We start from the raw sequence: 17,473 nt of genomic DNA, 5'->3' as shown, positions 1-17,473 counted from the left end.
ATTATGCACTCTTATTCTTATTTCAATAGCCGCTCCGTTGTGACGTAATTTTCGTCAGGTGTTAACAACAGAACGCATTCTGACTTAGTTTCATCCTGTTCGGAAGCTGGTTGTAACCAATTCCCTCTCGTTTTCATTCTGAGGCAATTTATATAATTGGCGATCTCATATCTACCGTCGAGGTGGAATATTAAGGAGAGCTGGCATTAGCGATTCGTTTCGCTATTATTATTTGTTTCTACTGCTATCGCAGTTCCTGTTTCCTGCGCGATGGTTTGAAAGGATTGAACTGTCCTCCAGATGCCCCTCCTTCGGCTGAATACGTGACATAGCGAACGTTCATGTTAGGTCATCGATGCGAAGTGATGGCAAAGAATAACAGACTTTGTGCCTGTTAGACTTTTGTATGTCTCCCCAGTTGAACACGCTATTTTGGTTATTATGGATTACGGATCGAAAATTCGATAGTTCAGTACTAATCTAATGTAATTTCAGCCCCATAATACTAGTTCAAATCGAGCCCAATTTCCGAGACACATATTATTTATATGTATGTTTCGTTATGGTCTCTATTTCAGAGAGTCCGACACCGCCATACTATATGTCAAAATTTGTGGAATTGAAAGAGTTTTCTAATAAAAATATACTAACAAACATCGAAGGGTGGGTTTTTTGTGATACAAAAGTTTTTAAATTAAATCAAATTTTTGAGTAATATTATTAACTGTACCCGGTTCCGGACGGCCGACGACCCTGAGCGACAAGAAGCTCCAAAGGATGCTGAAGATGAAGATCGAGAGAAAAGGTGCTACATCGCTGCGTGCGCTTTGCCGGGAGGTCGGTGCAACCGGCCAAATAGTGAAAAAGTATCTGACGAACATGGACATACGTGTCAAGAAGCGGAAGTCCCGTCCACTGATTTCGGAACTGCAGGCAATGGCGCAGCGGCAGCGGCTGAATAAGAGGTTCAAGTCGATTTTCCCGACGAATCACGACGTGGCGGTGGTGATGGACGACGAGACCTATCTCACCCTGGATGGCAACGACTGGCAGGGCACTTCGTATTTTACTTCCTCCACGAAGGAAGTAAGCTCCGAAGTGATGTTTATTTCACACAACAAGTTCTCCAAAAAGGTTCTGCTGTGGCTGACAATCAGCGAGAAGGGGATGTCGAAGCCGCTCTTCTTTAGATCCGGATTGTCCGTGAACGGGGAAATTTATAGTACGAAGTGCCTGCCGGAAGTTGCGTCATTCATCAAGAAATACCATAAGGGCGGAGACGCGGTGTTCGCTGTGTTCGATGAACAATTCTGCGATTGGAGCCATGAACGTGCGCTTAGTAAGAAAACGTAGATGTGATAACGAAAAATAAATTTTGGGCGGGACGAAGTTTGCCGGGTCAGCCTGTGTACTATAAAAATGGTATCGAAAAGTTGCAAGATCGCTATAATCGCTGTATCGCCCTCGAAGGCAATTATGTTGAATAATAAAATTGAATTGCAAAAAAAATCGTTTTACTGTGTTACTATATAAACTTTTCAGCCGAACTGTTATGTAAAAAAAGTTTATCCACCGCTGGTCAATTTTAAAACTTGTCCAAATTATGTAATCTCGCGCGCACTTCAGCCGTTTTTTAATGTTAATGTTTTTGTTCTCTGACAGCCATAGTTCCTTAAGTGTCACTCGCCCCTGAAAACCTAGTTTGTGAAGTCGATTCTACACTGTTTGAAGTGTCACATGGATGGAAAACTCTGGAAGTCCTGTCAATCCGAGAAGAAGTTTGTGATGGACGTTCTGATCGCGTTGCCGGTATGAAAGAATCATTCTTTTTGAACTTTTGAACTATCTTAACAATCGTATCTCCGCTTAGTCGGACGACATCTGCATTTTGAAGGTAGCTTTTGCCGGTGGCATGGTGTTCCACTATCAGTTTTCGGAGAAAATTCAAGGTTTTCGGGCATTTTGAAGCAAAATAACACCAACATAGATCACGAGACGTTCCGCACAAGGCAAAAACAACAAGGAATAATTAAAATGCATTATTTACATACGAAATGGTTACAGAAACGGCGTGTTTTACAACAAAATGATACTAATCATGTATTGTTTCCATTTTTGTTATCTTGTAACATAATCTCTTGAGAGTCAGCAAGCTAACTATTGAGGTAACCACTGACATTTAGCTTGATTTCAAGCACATTCAATTAGAAAATGATCAGTACTAAAAAAAACATAAAACAAATACAAAAAGCTGAATAATTACCCCATTTTTCAAACAGTTTGAAAAACAGAACATGAAACTTTTTTCACATACTGCATATGGTTTGTTGAAACAATACGAAACAAGTCAGTGATTACCTTAGGAGATAGCTTGCTCAGCTTTTGAGCGCCATAATCGCGGTTTATGGAAATTCGGCATCATCAGATCCTACGATTTACAGTTTCAAAAGTTAAGAATCAAGTCAAGTCTGAAGTTCACGTAGTCCAATAAGCGACAGTGTATAGTTTTAGGGTTTAGAACCCAAAGTAGGATAAAGAGTTGCTAGCCTTTCTATCATTTTCGAGCAACGATTGCAATTTATTATTATGTATGGTTGGTTCCACGCTACTATTCTATACTGCACTTGTGAATGAATGCACGCAAGATAGAAATCCAGAGAGCTGAGAGAACAAAGTGAAAATTATCTTTATTCAAAAAGATAACATTTTTTTCCGAAGCAGTTTCGTTAAGTAATTATTCAACATCAGTGAGAGCAGTTGTGGCGTTCCACCCACGCCTGAATCCATATAGAAGCTTAAAAAGAATGCAGGTTTTATACAAAAGATCAATAAATGTAGTTTAAAGCAATTTTTCAATTGTGTATTATATAATACCTGTGCAAGTATATTTACAACTAGCTGACCCGACGAACTTCGTCCCGCCCAAAATAGATTTTGACATAGGACTATGTCTTTGATTTCTATATAGGGGGGTCACTCTACGAAAAATGTAACGATTTATTAAGAGTTTTCAAACGCATATTACTCAAAATGGTTATGACGACATATGTTGTGTTATATATCATTAGACAGGAAATTTATCCATTTGCTTGCTTTTTTTGCTTGAAACATGAACAGTGAATATAGTAAAAAAGATAACAATTTGACGATTTAATTGGGTATGTTTTCTTTCGATTGCACTATCCACTCGCTTCCTCCCCGACGCCTAAATTCGGGCGTTAGCTCATAATGTGAGTTGATGCGTAAAATGAATTATTCTCCGTTTACTGATAATAGGCATTAATTTTATATTATATTGTATGTTGTCCAATCAATTTGTGCTCAATTCATATTTTTATCGTGTAGGTCTTCATACTAACAATTTGTGTAATTGTCTCCAGGATGTCATAATATCGAGTATGTTGTTTGATGATGTAAAAATGCAATAAATGAATTTAAATGGCTGCTGATTTAGAAGATCGAAAGGGTATATCCACGTAAATCAGATTATGATAGTTAGAGTAGTCGCGATCTTATTGGGCTATAAAGTTATTACAAACAACGTTCCGGACAACGTGGTAACGAAGGAGATAATGCTATTTTTATCTCATATTTATGTAGGTCTTAACTATTTGGACTTGTGTTTAAAAATGATACATGATGACTCTTTGTCTTCTTCTGCATGATTGAATAAACAGAAAAAAGAGGTAGTAATGGCTTTAATGGTATTTTTGTGTACATTTTTGAACAGAATGCGGTACCGAACAACCCCACGTTATGTCATCTAAGCCATTTAAAGGATACAAGTACATACAGGAAATGGTATTTCCAGAGCATCCATTTGATGTATCAAAAGAGGAAAAAAATACAGATTTTGAACAATGAAAAACTCAATTTAAATGCAATTATTACACACAATCACAGTCCTATGTCAAGATCCCGTCCGTGCCCCTAGGCTCAGATCCATCAACTTTCTTGGATTTGAATACTTTCAAACATCCACGTTTTCTTACTAAGTGAACGTTAGTGGGTCCAATAACTGAACTCTTCATTGATTGATAACCGTTTGACCCTTTACAATTTCCTTTTACTATAAATTGTCTAGTACTTCTACAAAAATCCGTCCTTATAATATAAAATTATTTTCAGACACAATTCTCGTTCAAGATTCTTCAAGCATTTGGAAATAACATGTTTCTCCGTTGCATGGAATACATGTTTGATACAGAGAATATTTCAAAATAAAGACAGCTCAAATCGAACCATTTCTTCCTCGGGATTAGAGCATACCAACACTTTTAGCGTTCCATTTTTGTTTATATAGATAGAAGATATAGGAATGCGTTATTCCGTCTGAAAATCTGTTTCCATTTTCGAACAAAAATCAATTTCGTTAGCACCAACATCAAATGGACTAACAACGCTTAACTGATTGTAGAACATATGGGAATTCTATTCTCCGAATTTTCCGATTTTTCTCTCCGCTATATTGATCTACGGGAAGAGACGAATACAACAAAATACAGGAGGCTAAAATCGGACCATCCCTTCTTCGGGTTTTCCGCTTACCAACAGATTTTGCCTTACATTTTTATTTATATAGATAGATAGTAGTTGAGAACCATCGAGTATGTTTCGAAGACATTTGCGTGGTCCAAGAACTCAAACCTTTCGGGAGCCTAAATGAGGTCATTTGACTGAATCGATCGAGCGAACTGTTACAGTGTTTTAGGAAGCGAAATTTGAAGCCACCATTGTTGAAATGTAAATCCACCGAACGTAAAAATAACGCTCCTCGCAAATTTACACATCATCACAAGCATATTATCTTCCGCGTTATCATGAATTTTAGAACAAAACCAAAATATCAACCAACTTACCACAGTGGAATCTAAATCTAATACGCAGATTACTTTCCCCATTGTGCACTTCCAGATGAACGACGAGTGGGTGGTGTCTCCGCGCAGAACGGTAGACTCCCTGTCCGCTGGCAGTAGTAGTAGCGCGAGCTCACCACACTCGAGCCTTCAGCATATCCCAGCCTACAATTATTACGACAGTGTCAGCCAGCAGCACTATCTGCATTATCAGCCGACTAGCAGCCACAGGAGATCTAGCGCCACCAAAGCAATGGACGTCAGCGAACGAAACTATTACCACAGAATGATGGAACGAACCGCCTATGTCAACCGCAGCTTTATGCATCACAACGAAAATGAACACCAGCTTAAGCAGCTGCAGCGGGGCCGAGGTTCGGGAGGTGACTCAATGCTCGATTCGTCGCACCATATGATCGATTATGTTGATCGCCGGAATGATAGAAGACGACACAGTATGCACCATATCACACAACCGACTGTGTCAAAGATGGAAGATTTGAAGCAACGATTCGATGAATATAGCTCATCCGCAGCGGTTGGTAGAGGCGGAGGTGCTAGCGGAGGCGGAAGTAAACGTCCGAGCCGGCAGAACAGTGGCATTCCTTTTGCTATTGGTGGCCCCGTTGACGGTGGCAGACTGAATTTTGGCTACAGTGGTAGCAAAACGCTAGACGTTTACGAACCACAGCAGCGGACCGTTTCGAGTGAGAATCGACAGAAGGGCAGCAGTGCGAAAACGCCAAAACGTGGCTCGAGGTCATCGCAAGGATCGACAGATAGCAGTCACAGTTCACATGTAAGTAGAGCGAAGGGAGAATGTTATTCGTGTGGGGTTATTCAGAGCAGATTTTGAAGATTCTCAGTTAAACGCACAGAAAGATTAAAATTTCATATATGAACTAGAAACACACATCGGCTAGTAAAACTCGACTTAATTCGATTACCGCGTTATGAACTTCACCTTCACTTCCCGCTTCTGAAATGAACAACCCCATCCGGTCGGTTCGCGAACGCATCTCAAGCGTACGATAGTTGTATATAGCGTAAATTGAAAATTCTCGCTTAACTTTTGAAAAGGTCCTATGTAACAAAAGTAAACAAATCGAGTTAATGGATGCACGCTCTTAGTTTTCAATCATTGAATGCATTACAAAAACAATCGTTCATGTATCTTTCTTCTTCATCTTTTTATCGCCGTTACAAAAAATATCCAATGTGCAGATTCGTATTTTAAGCACTCGGCTGTTACTTCGGACCCCACTTTCCTCCGACGCTCGGAACGTCCGAAGTAACAAAGCAGTCAAAACAACACAAAGTCGTACTTCGGTCGTTTTGGGTTTTTGTTTCTTACAGGCGTTGTTAGCGATTTCAGTGCAATTCAACGAGTGATAACAACAATAATATGTCTTTAGAACGAAATGCTGATATTTGAATTGCTGTTTAGTAGTTAGTTTCAGATTCGCATCGTGCAACGTAATATGTCCAATGTGCAAACGCGGCAGTCAAAACGTCCAATGTAACATTTTTCGTTCCTAGGCTTCAAATTTGAGCTCAAATCACTGAACAACAGTTACGATTGGTTTTTCAGAGTTATTCTTGACTGCTACTGGTGAAAGTAGCGATAGAGATCGATACCTTTCAATACAATTCGCAGATTAATGTTCGAGTGTTCAACTTCGTTTTTCTCGAGTTGACGAAAATGTTACATTGGACCTTTTCAAAAGTTACGCGAGAATTGTCGGACAGTCGTTTGTAAATGTTTTCTTCTCCAACTCTTCCAGAGTGCTTCATCCGGCTCGCTGCTGCTGACGGTAGCGAACTTGGAAAACTTTGCCAAAATTCACAAGAAACACGAATCGAGCTACGGCACCAGTCGGACCATGGAAGAATATCTCTCCTCCACGGTCGGAATAGTTCCGACGGCGGCTATTATGGAGGCTGTTGGCGATAAATACAACAGCAACATCATTCTGACACACACCCCGGGCGAAGATATACACTTGGCGGAGCAGACCGGAGGTGATCATCACCGAGATCATCACAGTGGCATTCTACCTACAGGTTCGGCCATAATTTCCATCGAAGAAGTTGTTAGCCATCACCAGCAACAGCAGCAACAGCTGCAGCAGGATCAACAGCAAACAAAATCAACGAAAACCAAAGATCCGGATTCGGTGTCAGTGGCCAGTTCGACACATTTCACCATGATCAACGGAGTGGGTGGACCCCAGCGACTGCCCAAGAGTGGAATCTGCTCTCGGGGCCACCAAATTACGATTCTGATCGTAACGATGAGTTTCGTCTTCATGATTGGGATTTGTGCAGCAGTATTTTTCCTTGAAAGTGAGTGTTATTTCTGTTTCTTAATCTGAATCTATCATCTAATTGAATTAAAAGTGCTAGGCATTGCAATCGTGTGGTAACGGTTACAAGATTACAATATCGAATCATGTCGCCTATCTTCAGAAAATTATTATGATATTCTCTTTGGGAAACGTTTCAGAAAAACTTAAATATATGCAATTTGCAACACATGAAGTTATGGTTCGATAATAGATTTACAAAATAATCGGTTTACAAAATACGAAATTTTCATCGGTGTGATAGTGCTAGGAATGTATCGACTTCTGGATTGGATTTGCATAATATTCATTGTCTCATATCGCTCGCGGTGCAGAATATGGGGAATAACACGACCGCACTATTACCGTAGTGCTTAGAAATATATATTTTTTTAACTGTATTATAGTGACTTTCAACTCATTTGGCTGGTTCGTCGCTTTTACTTCCATTTTTGGTAGAATGTCGGGAGTGAGAATTGAACTCGTGACCTTTAGCGTGAGAGGCTGGAGGATGGATGTTACCACTACGCCAGATCGCCTCCCAAATAATTTAATTCAATTCGCCTGTTTATCACTTCCGATTTCATCGAATACATCGAAATTTTAGTACTAATTGTTAAGTAAAACATGGTGCAAAAGGTGGATGGTTTACATGGTTTTGTAAAGGCAGGTGAACACGGTTGATTCATTCTTGGCCTCACGAAAACAATATTCAAGTTGACCATATGGCGTGTCCTCACTCCAAACGTACTGTCACTAAAAGTGCATCATGATTTTTTTTTTAATTCTGTATTATAGTGACTTTCAACTCATTTGGCTGGCCCGGTACTCGGACCACGGCTTTACTTTCAGTCCGAAGGAAAAATTTCGAGAGTGAGAATTGAATTTGTGACCTTTAGCTTGGAAGGTACGGATGTTAACCATTACGCCAGATCGCCTCCTATCATGAACATTCTTCTTCATTGTATTATAGAGGCTTTTAATATTAGCGTTATGAATGTTTAAAGTGCTGAAAGTTGTCACTTTCAATGCATATATTTGAGATACTATGACGACCAATGCAACATTACCATCAAACGACGTGCAACAAAACCTAAGCCGACATGATAAATAGTTTGTCAGAGTGTTTTGACGATCAAAGCATGTTGCAAATCATCGTATTATGATCGTCAATACGAGAAATACCATGTCACTTGATGTAATGAAAGTTTACACTTGCGTAAACAATAATTGCCAGGATCAATTGCACAATAATATCTAGTGCCTTTGATTTTGCAACACTCTTCGCGATGTCGGCGAAAATTTTCCTGTTGTGCGAAGGAGAACAGCTGAAACCGCTGTTCTCACCGTTCGACATACTATTTACTTCAATTTTCGTCAATAAGAAGCGACTAACGTTGCACGTCCAGCCTTAGTTCAATGAGAACAGCAAAACCAACCAGCTGGCGCGGTGGTGTTTGCCGCTGCTAATACTCTACGGACACTGGCAAATAATATAGTTGTTCCACCATCATCATTATTTCATTATGGAAAGCATGAAAAGGAAGCATTGAAAACGCATAACAACAACAATGTGTCAGTTTGATGCAAAAACATACAAGCATCCTCCACCGTGACAATATGAAAATCTAGGGGTTGAATAATTGCATCGCGCCTCCAACAGGGCAAAATCATTCATTTACAACACACGAATCATTTCGATAGAAATGATTTCTCTTGGCCTGCTAAGTGTAACTTCAGCCTTAAGGAAAACTGCTTACTGCTCGCTGCCTGGAGCGAGACCGTGTATGGATTAGGATTGGGCGATCTTTCGAAAAAGATCGATCTTGGTGGATCGATTTTCTAAACGGTGTAAGGATCGATTTACTGATTTATGTGCGATTCACATACAACGTTACGGAAAAGAACGTCCACGTTCCGTCAACGTCTCCATCAGTTCACATATGCAGTCTATCCTTACAGCAGCACCGTCGCGTCAAATGTCAACCGAATGATTTATTTAATGTTATTTATAATGTCGACACCTACAACAGTTTTAAATCTCAACGCCCTCTTCCAAATCAGCATGCCTAGAATCAGTTCTAAATTTTGAAAAAAATCAATGAAAATCATTGAATTATTTTGTTTAAATGCTTAAAACCTGTAGTCCCAACCCTTATTCAACAATAATAATATATAGACTGTTTTTCTCAGCCAGTCGCAAATGATTTTGACTGAGAAATTTGAAACTGGGAGATATGGGCATAAAAAATGCAAGCAAAATCAAAAACAAAAGCCGAGACACAAAGCCCAGAAAAAAAACCAACGAGCCGTCCGTTTCTGTCACTTTCGTTGACGTATGCTGACGGGTCGTTACGTTGCCGGTGTATGTGAATGTTTTCGTAAGAATTGCATGGAAGAATAATTGACGTAACGCGACGTGACGTGACGTGAACGTAACGTGGATGTTGTATGTGAATCGCACTTTAATCGGTACCAAAGAATCGATCTTTGGAAAATCGAATGCCTTTTTTCCAATTTATTTACTTGTAAAACAAGTATATAAGTGTTGTTTTTTGACGTAGGACTACGTCTTTCATTTCTATACCGGGATGTAAAATCAAAGTTTCGAAAACGAAAGCGTTACGCTGGAGACCGAGATTTTGAGCGTTAATACCTCCTAAACAACTGAACGAAATGGTATAATAAGCACTTCATTCGAAAGATAAAATGTCTACGCGTTATATATTTGTTACTTTTTGATCCAAAAACTTATTTCAATAGCCTTAAAATCGCTTTCAAAACAGGCTATTGAAATCACCATCGCCGCTCGGAAATCCACTCAGTTATAATTGAACAGCGATTGAGCTACCATCGCAGGAATTAATGGATGTTTCCCTAACACAGACTTCAAAACCATGGAGCCTGGAGAAATCGGAATTTCAAAATGGATACAAGCAGCGGGTACCTTTGTACTCGTTTGAGCTTTTGCAAATCGGAATGTTTCCCTAACACAGACTTCAAAAGCATGGAGTCTGGGGAAACTGGCATTGCAAAATAGATGCAAGCAGTGAGTACTTTTTAATCCTTAGCGCTTTTGCAAATCGGAATATTTCCCTAACACAGACATTGATGATGTGTTAACCATGGAGTCTGGGGAAATCGGCATTTCAAAATGGATACAATCAGCGGGTACCTTTGTACTCGTTTGCATTTCTGCGAATCGGAATGTTTCCCTACCACAGACTTCCAAACCATGGATCCAAGGGGAATCGGCATTTCAAAATAGATACAAGCAGTGGGTACTTTTGTACTCGTTTTCGTTTTTGCAAGTCGGAATGTTTCCCTAACACAGACTTCAAAACCATGGAGTCTGGGGAAATCGGCATTGCAAAATGGATACAAGCAGCGGGTACTTTTGTACTCGTTTGCGTTTCTGCAAATCGGAATGTTTCCCTAACACAGACTTCAAAACCATGGATCCAAAGGGAAATCGACATTTCAAAATAGATACAAGCAGTGGGTACTTTTATACTCGTTTTCGTTTTTGCAAGTCGGAATGTTTCCCTAACACAGACTTCAAAACCATGGAGCCAAGGAAAATCGACATTTCAAAACAGATTCAAGAAGCAAAACATGTTTTATAACCCCATGCATTTTTACACTCCGGAACACGGTCTACAAAATCGGGTAGAAATACAACGCTTTGGCTCGGTTATTCAGGACTGCATGCCTCTTTATGTCACCAGCTCACTGAACTTTTTCGCATATCGTTAGATGATTAGGCAAATTGATAACTATTTGTGGCGATAACCACTACTATAGGCGTCGTGCACAAATTACGTAACGCCAAAAATTCAGATTTTGGACCCCCTCCCTCCCCTACGTAACGCAATTTCCTATCTCTAATACACAGAAAGTAACGCAACCTCGAACGCCGCCCCCCCCCCCCCTTATCGCGATACGTAATTTGTGCACGACGCCATAATACATGAATTGACCTAAATAGGGATTTGTTTGCAATTGAATTCGTAAATTGTTTCATTCATTCACTAGTTCAATCAATAATTTACCCAATGAGGAACATTCGAAGTGCAATTACTGCTAATTGAAAAAACACAAATGATTACCAACGGCAGTCCTACGTCAACCTTGCAACCTTATATCATAGGTATAACCCATCAACCGTTTTTTTTTAAACATGGAATAGACATTTCACATTTTTATTCAAACATCAAAGGTATTTCATTTTGATTCTCAGGATAAAGGTCACAAAAAACTTGAAAGTCCAAAAAAATGTATCCCAAATCGCCATGGAATTATTTAATTAAATAAATTAATTGAAAATTATTATTAGAAATTCAACAACTGATATTCATCCAGGACTCCGCTGGCAATTATCTCTTAAAATCCAACCGTGACGTCTGGCATTTAATCGAAATCTTGGTAGTAGTCCTAGTTCTAGAAAAAAACGCTTCAGCTGACCTAATGTCACCATCCATCTCGCCACAATTTTCATTGTCAGTCTAGTAAATGTGATGGTGTAAATATAACTTGTAACCACTTGTTTTGTAATGACCAAGCTTACAAAACTGCTTCTCCTAAATTAACGGCCACTAATTTGACAATGTTTATAAAATTTGTTAAATGGTTTTTGGCGAGATTTAAATCAAAATTCACTGAACAACAAAGTTACTTTTTTTCTACGATCAAAAAGATTGGAGAAGATCGATTTTCGCGATTTTTCAGAAAATAAAGAACCAATATCGATCCAAGATTGCCAAACCCTATTCACTAGCAGTAATTTAACATCCTCAAAAACTACCCAAATGTTGACATTATCTTTTAAAATTTCTCGGTGGTGAGATTAAAATTGATGTATACTGAAAAAGAACTCTAAAATCGAAAATAAAATCTTTACGATTTTTTAGAGTACAATGAATCGATTCAAAAAAAATCGAAAATCGAAATGGAAGCGATCGATCTTCTGAAAATCGATCCAAGATCGCCCAATCTTAGTATGGATGTGAGTTAAGGAGTCTTGAATTAAAAACGACAAGCCTCTAGTCTAGGAAAAAGACAATTTGGAAAACTTAAACTAAACTCTCGACCTTTAGAAAGACCATTTGGTAGCCTTGCTGTCGCTGCCGTCTGGTCGCTACCAAAATCGTGAATGTGTGTAATGAAAATCGCGATTAGGTTCTTTTATACTCAATAAGTTGTAAACAGGCGCAGCTTACCTTGCAATATTTCTCCTTCCCACAGTAACCGTAAGACGAACACTGAATTTTCAATTCAAACGGATAAATTTCTCGCTGCTGCTTAAGTTCATCAAAATCCGTTCGCAGCAAAGATAGTTTCTATTTCATAGTAACTTGACATGCTCTATAATTCGGCACCGTTACTGAAATACGTTGTCGTATATCAAAAGAGAACCGTACAAAATCTAAGTTTTATCCTTCCACAAATCTGGTCGAATTTTCTCTCTCAAAAGCCTCATAACGGTTTGGTTTGACCCTCCGGAAGGAATTTCGAATGGACAATATCACGAATGTCGGAGAAAACAATCAGCATTACATTCACATTTGATCAACTTTAAGGTGTTTTTTTTCAATTTCGACTCATTTGCAGCTGTCCACGCTTGACCCGTTTACATATCATACTAGTACACTAATGTCTCGTCGCCAGTAATTATGCGTTCATCCAATCAGAATTTGATCGTCCAAACATGTTTTCAGTCACTTAATTGCGATGTAACGATGATTTTTGAAGAAAACTGAGTTCTTTGGCACTAGTTGTGCTGCGACTTTTCTAATGCCCAAAACATCAACCGAAATAGGACGAACGGTCTCGTAAGAGATATTTAATTCACGGGCTAGCTCTCTCAAACTAAAATGACGATTTACGAGCGCTATCCCTTTTGTTTTGTCGATGTTTTCATCAGTTTAAGAGGTAGATGGTCGTCCTTGACATGGCAAATCCTTCATCTCTTCTCGGTCGTCTTCGAATGCTTTATGCTTTTATACTAGAGATGAGACGGATACCCGGTAACTATCCGGTATCCGGTCTATCCGGCCGGATATCTGAAAAAATCATAAATTTTAACATAAGATAAATCACAACAAAAAAGCTCAGTAATATAATTCATATATAATCCAAAATAAGGTTTAATTACTGAAATGCAAGAATTTTACTCAAACTGAAATTAAAAATAACTCATTACATTAAATTATTTACAAAGCTCAAAATTAATCAGTGATAAATTATAACGAATAAAAAAAAATCATAGGAGGGTTGTGTCCGAGACACGACCGCATAGTTGACGTAGGATTCCGTTAGGCTATCTGTTGATTTTGGATATATTTGAAGAATTACATCGTTAAACTGTTTGATAATGATTTGGTGGCCTCCTGAAAAGGGCCGTTTTGTTTGTTTGTTGGGTATTCTTTGTTCACTCCACCAGTGTGATATGATGAAAACCGCCCTCTGTGATTCTAGACGAGATGCCTCCTGTGTTATGAATGGATGAATTAAAGAAAAAAGACGGGTGGGTAATGTCGGTGACATAACCGGAGTGACGTAGGACTATACAAAGGGGACAGCTTTTGCTAAATATATATTTTAAATATATTGTTTTATTTTCTTCTCCTACGTGAATACCTACCTATCTACCTGAAAAATGGATTAGTTTACTGTTTACTCTTTATGAACATGTTGGGGGTTCTGAAAAGAACCTTTGGTGTTGTTTTTTTTTACAAACTTGATTCTTGATTTTTTTCTGAAGGCTTTGTACTTGTTCAGTGTCGGGCATCTTTCGGCGTGTACACATATCGTACAATCAAAGTGATGGCTGTGATAGGGAATGCATAGGTGGTCATCAGCTCGTTCACTATCACATATTTCACTATTGAGCACATTACCGTACCTTAAACTGTGGTTTCGGAAACGAATGAATTGTAAGATTTGTAGTCTTGCCTTGATGAGATGAGGGGTAGAGTGAAATGAAATGAAATACAGTTTGAATAGATAATAATAATATATAGTGGTTTTGAATTTAATGGTATATAGTAGAGCTGAAAAATGGATAGGTTTATTTAATGTATTTGTCCTTATTGGTGAGTGAAGCTGTGAAATTTGAGAATCAGTTAAGTAATGGCCTTTCCCTTAACTTGTCCTCCTTTATTACGTCCACACGTCCACGTTGCTGCTTGTTTTCTTTTTATGATATGATGCGATGCGATGTAAAACGATGCTGTACAACCACACTGGTTTATGGTTTGAAAGAAAATGAGATATTTTTTTGAGGTCCGCGCGTTTTGTACTCTAGCGGTACACACTCACAGGATAGAGACAAATCTGCAGACTCAGCCAAAGGGGCGAGTCCAACGAGACGAACGAATGAGCGTTAAAAGGCAGCGATGGCAAAAAAATACATTCATTACGATTCGTTCGCTCGTTGGATTCACATGCAGGCTAAAAAGGGTCCTTTTCAGGATCACAAAATTGTCTTTAATCTAAAGAGTTTATTGTTTTGTTATCACTCGATATCCCCATCTTGTTCGGCTAAACCTTCCTGTTTAGCGATTGCGTTTGCCACTCGCCACAGCTATACAGTTGGAAAATTTCTTCCCATCCAGCTTGTGACATGTTGTACAGTAAATTATGTTTAATGCGACGTGCCGAAGCACCACTCAGTGCCGCATTGGAGACGATTTTAACCTGTAATTGAACATTTGCGATGACAGTGGTACAGTGTCGACTTTCAATGTGTCGCATTACATGTCCGTCCAATTAGCTAAATGTCGAACTAATTGTAAATTACTGTACTTTCAATCTGGAAACAATTTAAGAATTGGTGAAAATTGAATAATCAGGAAAGTCCCCAACTATCAATAAGCTCAGAACAACTGCCAAATTCACATACTCATCAGATCCTGACAAACAAATTATGAAAAAATCAATTTGTGTTTTATTATTATTTTGGATATTATTATAGAAAGCATTGAACTGTATTTCGTAAACTCTTTTTTGAAAGATTTAATGGCCCTGAAAACACGGCGCTTAGTTTTATGGAATGGTTCCAATTTAGAAAACTTAGTACTCGTGGTTTTGGAAAAAATCATTTCGAACGCCCTCGATGTCGCCTTGTTCTGGATTTGCCACCAAAGCAGATTGTATAAAGAACAAACTTTTTTCTACTGCTACCAGCTGCTGTTTTGCGATTGCGTTTGCCACTCGCCACTCGCTGCAACTGCCTGTTGTCTTGATATCCACCGAACCGAATGTGTTCTGTTCCGAATGCGGGTTCTCTTATCGTCGCGAGCAGCTTTGCCAGCCAACTCGATCACTTCGGCGGCCGAAACTATACAACGGCGGCTAGGTGGACTGGTGCACTGGTACTAACGCGATCGGCCTAGCCAGACCAACACGGTTCGAGCGGGATTTTGCCTTTCACTTCACTTTTCCTCCTTTGCCATGTCCAGACATGGCTGCTTAGGTTGGTTTGTTGATGTGTTGTGATGCGAACTGATGTGGTGTACGGTTTGAATGAGAATGATCGTTACGGAAGGAAGGAAGGTATTGTATTATAGAGACTTTAAACTTTTGCAGTTCATTCGTCTCTAGCCTTGAGAAAGGCCCTTTGAAAACTCTACTCTACTCTACCTCAGCGCTACCACCTCCGCCCTCTTGCCTTGAGAAAGGCTCTCGATCCCTCGCCATCCAGCTCGTCCAGCAACGATGTTGTCCAGTCGGTGTCCACACAAAGAATGATCGTTACGGCAGCGGAGCGGGGATTTTTAAGCTGACTGGCTGGCTCGAGAATTACGCATGTGTGAGACTGCGACCAATGTTTCGTTCATTTTTTTTCTTTTTCCTTTCCAATCGTGCTTCATTCTATTTTGCTGCTGCTCTGGTTGCCCGTTTTGGTCGGAACGATTTGAGGAGCACAAAATGGACCAATCAAAAATGGGCACATAGTGCATTTGGACAATGCTTGATATTTCACAATTATTCAATTATTTATCTCAAGAAAAATGAAATGTTATTCGTTATGATAGATGCGTAGATATATTTCCTATCAATTGATACAAAAACCTTTGCGATCTATTGAGAAATGCTCGAGTTATAAGCGTTCCAAATCTTGCATTTTTTCCTACTTGTTCAGTGCCTAGATTTCCATTTCACCCCCTATATCTTCCGGTTAGACGTAGTCCTACGTCAAAAAAAAACTCACCAATGTAATATGAGATAATTATCAATACCGAACACAATTATCAATTTTTCTCACCAGTAAAAACATGTTACTTTAATGTACAGAAAACATATTTGAAATGGAAAAGGTAATTTTCTCTTATATTTTTTACCTTCTGAGTGTTTATTCAACCCAATGCGAATTTTAATTGGACTAACAACACCTAATATATGTAGAGCAATCACTTTTTCTAATATTTCTTAACTTTTCCAATTTTTCTCGCCGTATAAATTTCCCTTGGGTGAAAATGAACACAACAAAACAAGCAGCTTAAACCAAACGACCCGTTCTCGAGCGGGAACACACCTTGGTGTGTTTATTTATGAAAGTTGAAATAAGTCGTTTCATATATCAAGTCATTTCTAACACAACTGCTGCCATATACAATTTTACACTTACACTTGTGCTAAATTTTTCACAATACACGAACGGTCATTGATATAAAATTTCACGAAGCAACCAACATTAAAGTTCCAAATTTGAATTTTATTGGCTAGAATTAATCACTCATCTTACTTGCAATATAAAAATGCCCCCGACTTTCATATATTTGCAATGATTTCCCCCAGGCAGCTTGGTTTTGACGTATCTGTTAGGGAATACATTTCGGTAGGAACAAAATTCCCCCTACTTTCATGTATTTGCAATGCCGATTTCCTCCAAGCAGCATGGTTTTGATGTCTCTGTTAGGGAACACATTCTGGCGGGAGCAAAAGCTCCCCCTACTTTTATGTATTTGCGAATTCCCCCAGGCAGCTTGGTTTTGATGTCTCTGTTAGGGACGCGCCGCATAAGTCGTCAATTTCGACACAGCGTTTGAAATTGTACAATTTTCACGATGTGCTCGATTTTCGATTTTCAATTTGTACCCCAATATGTTCCCGAAAGACGTACTCCTACGTCAAAAAAAAACAACAATTTATGGTGCTATGCTTCGATTACGCTATGCTTCGTACATAATGAAGGTTCCACTGTGAATTCTCAATCTACTTTTTTGAGCGAATAATTGTTATTTGGATAAGAATAAAAGAATCTAAAAA

General features: G+C 39.0%; 1 protein-coding gene across 2 annotated transcripts in view; it reads left to right on the top strand.

Moving 5' to 3' along the window:
• LOC129769457 (uncharacterized) overlaps positions 1 to 17,473 on the top strand; it is a 107,499-nt gene that overhangs the window by 86,957 nt on the left and 3,069 nt on the right. For both annotated transcript variants that reach the window (XM_055771747.1, XM_055771748.1), the window contains exons 3-4: positions 4,915 to 5,655; positions 6,641 to 7,202. In XM_055771747.1, coding sequence (XP_055627722.1) covers positions 4,915 to 5,655; positions 6,641 to 7,202 — 1,303 coding nt within the window. The remainder of the gene's footprint in view (positions 1 to 4,914; positions 5,656 to 6,640; positions 7,203 to 17,473) is intronic.

Source organism: Toxorhynchites rutilus, chromosome 2, assembly GCF_029784135.1.
Source record: "Toxorhynchites rutilus septentrionalis strain SRP chromosome 2, ASM2978413v1, whole genome shotgun sequence".
NCBI lineage: Eukaryota > Metazoa > Arthropoda > Insecta > Diptera > Culicidae > Toxorhynchites > Toxorhynchites rutilus.
This window is presented reverse-complemented; position numbering and strand designations above follow the sequence as displayed.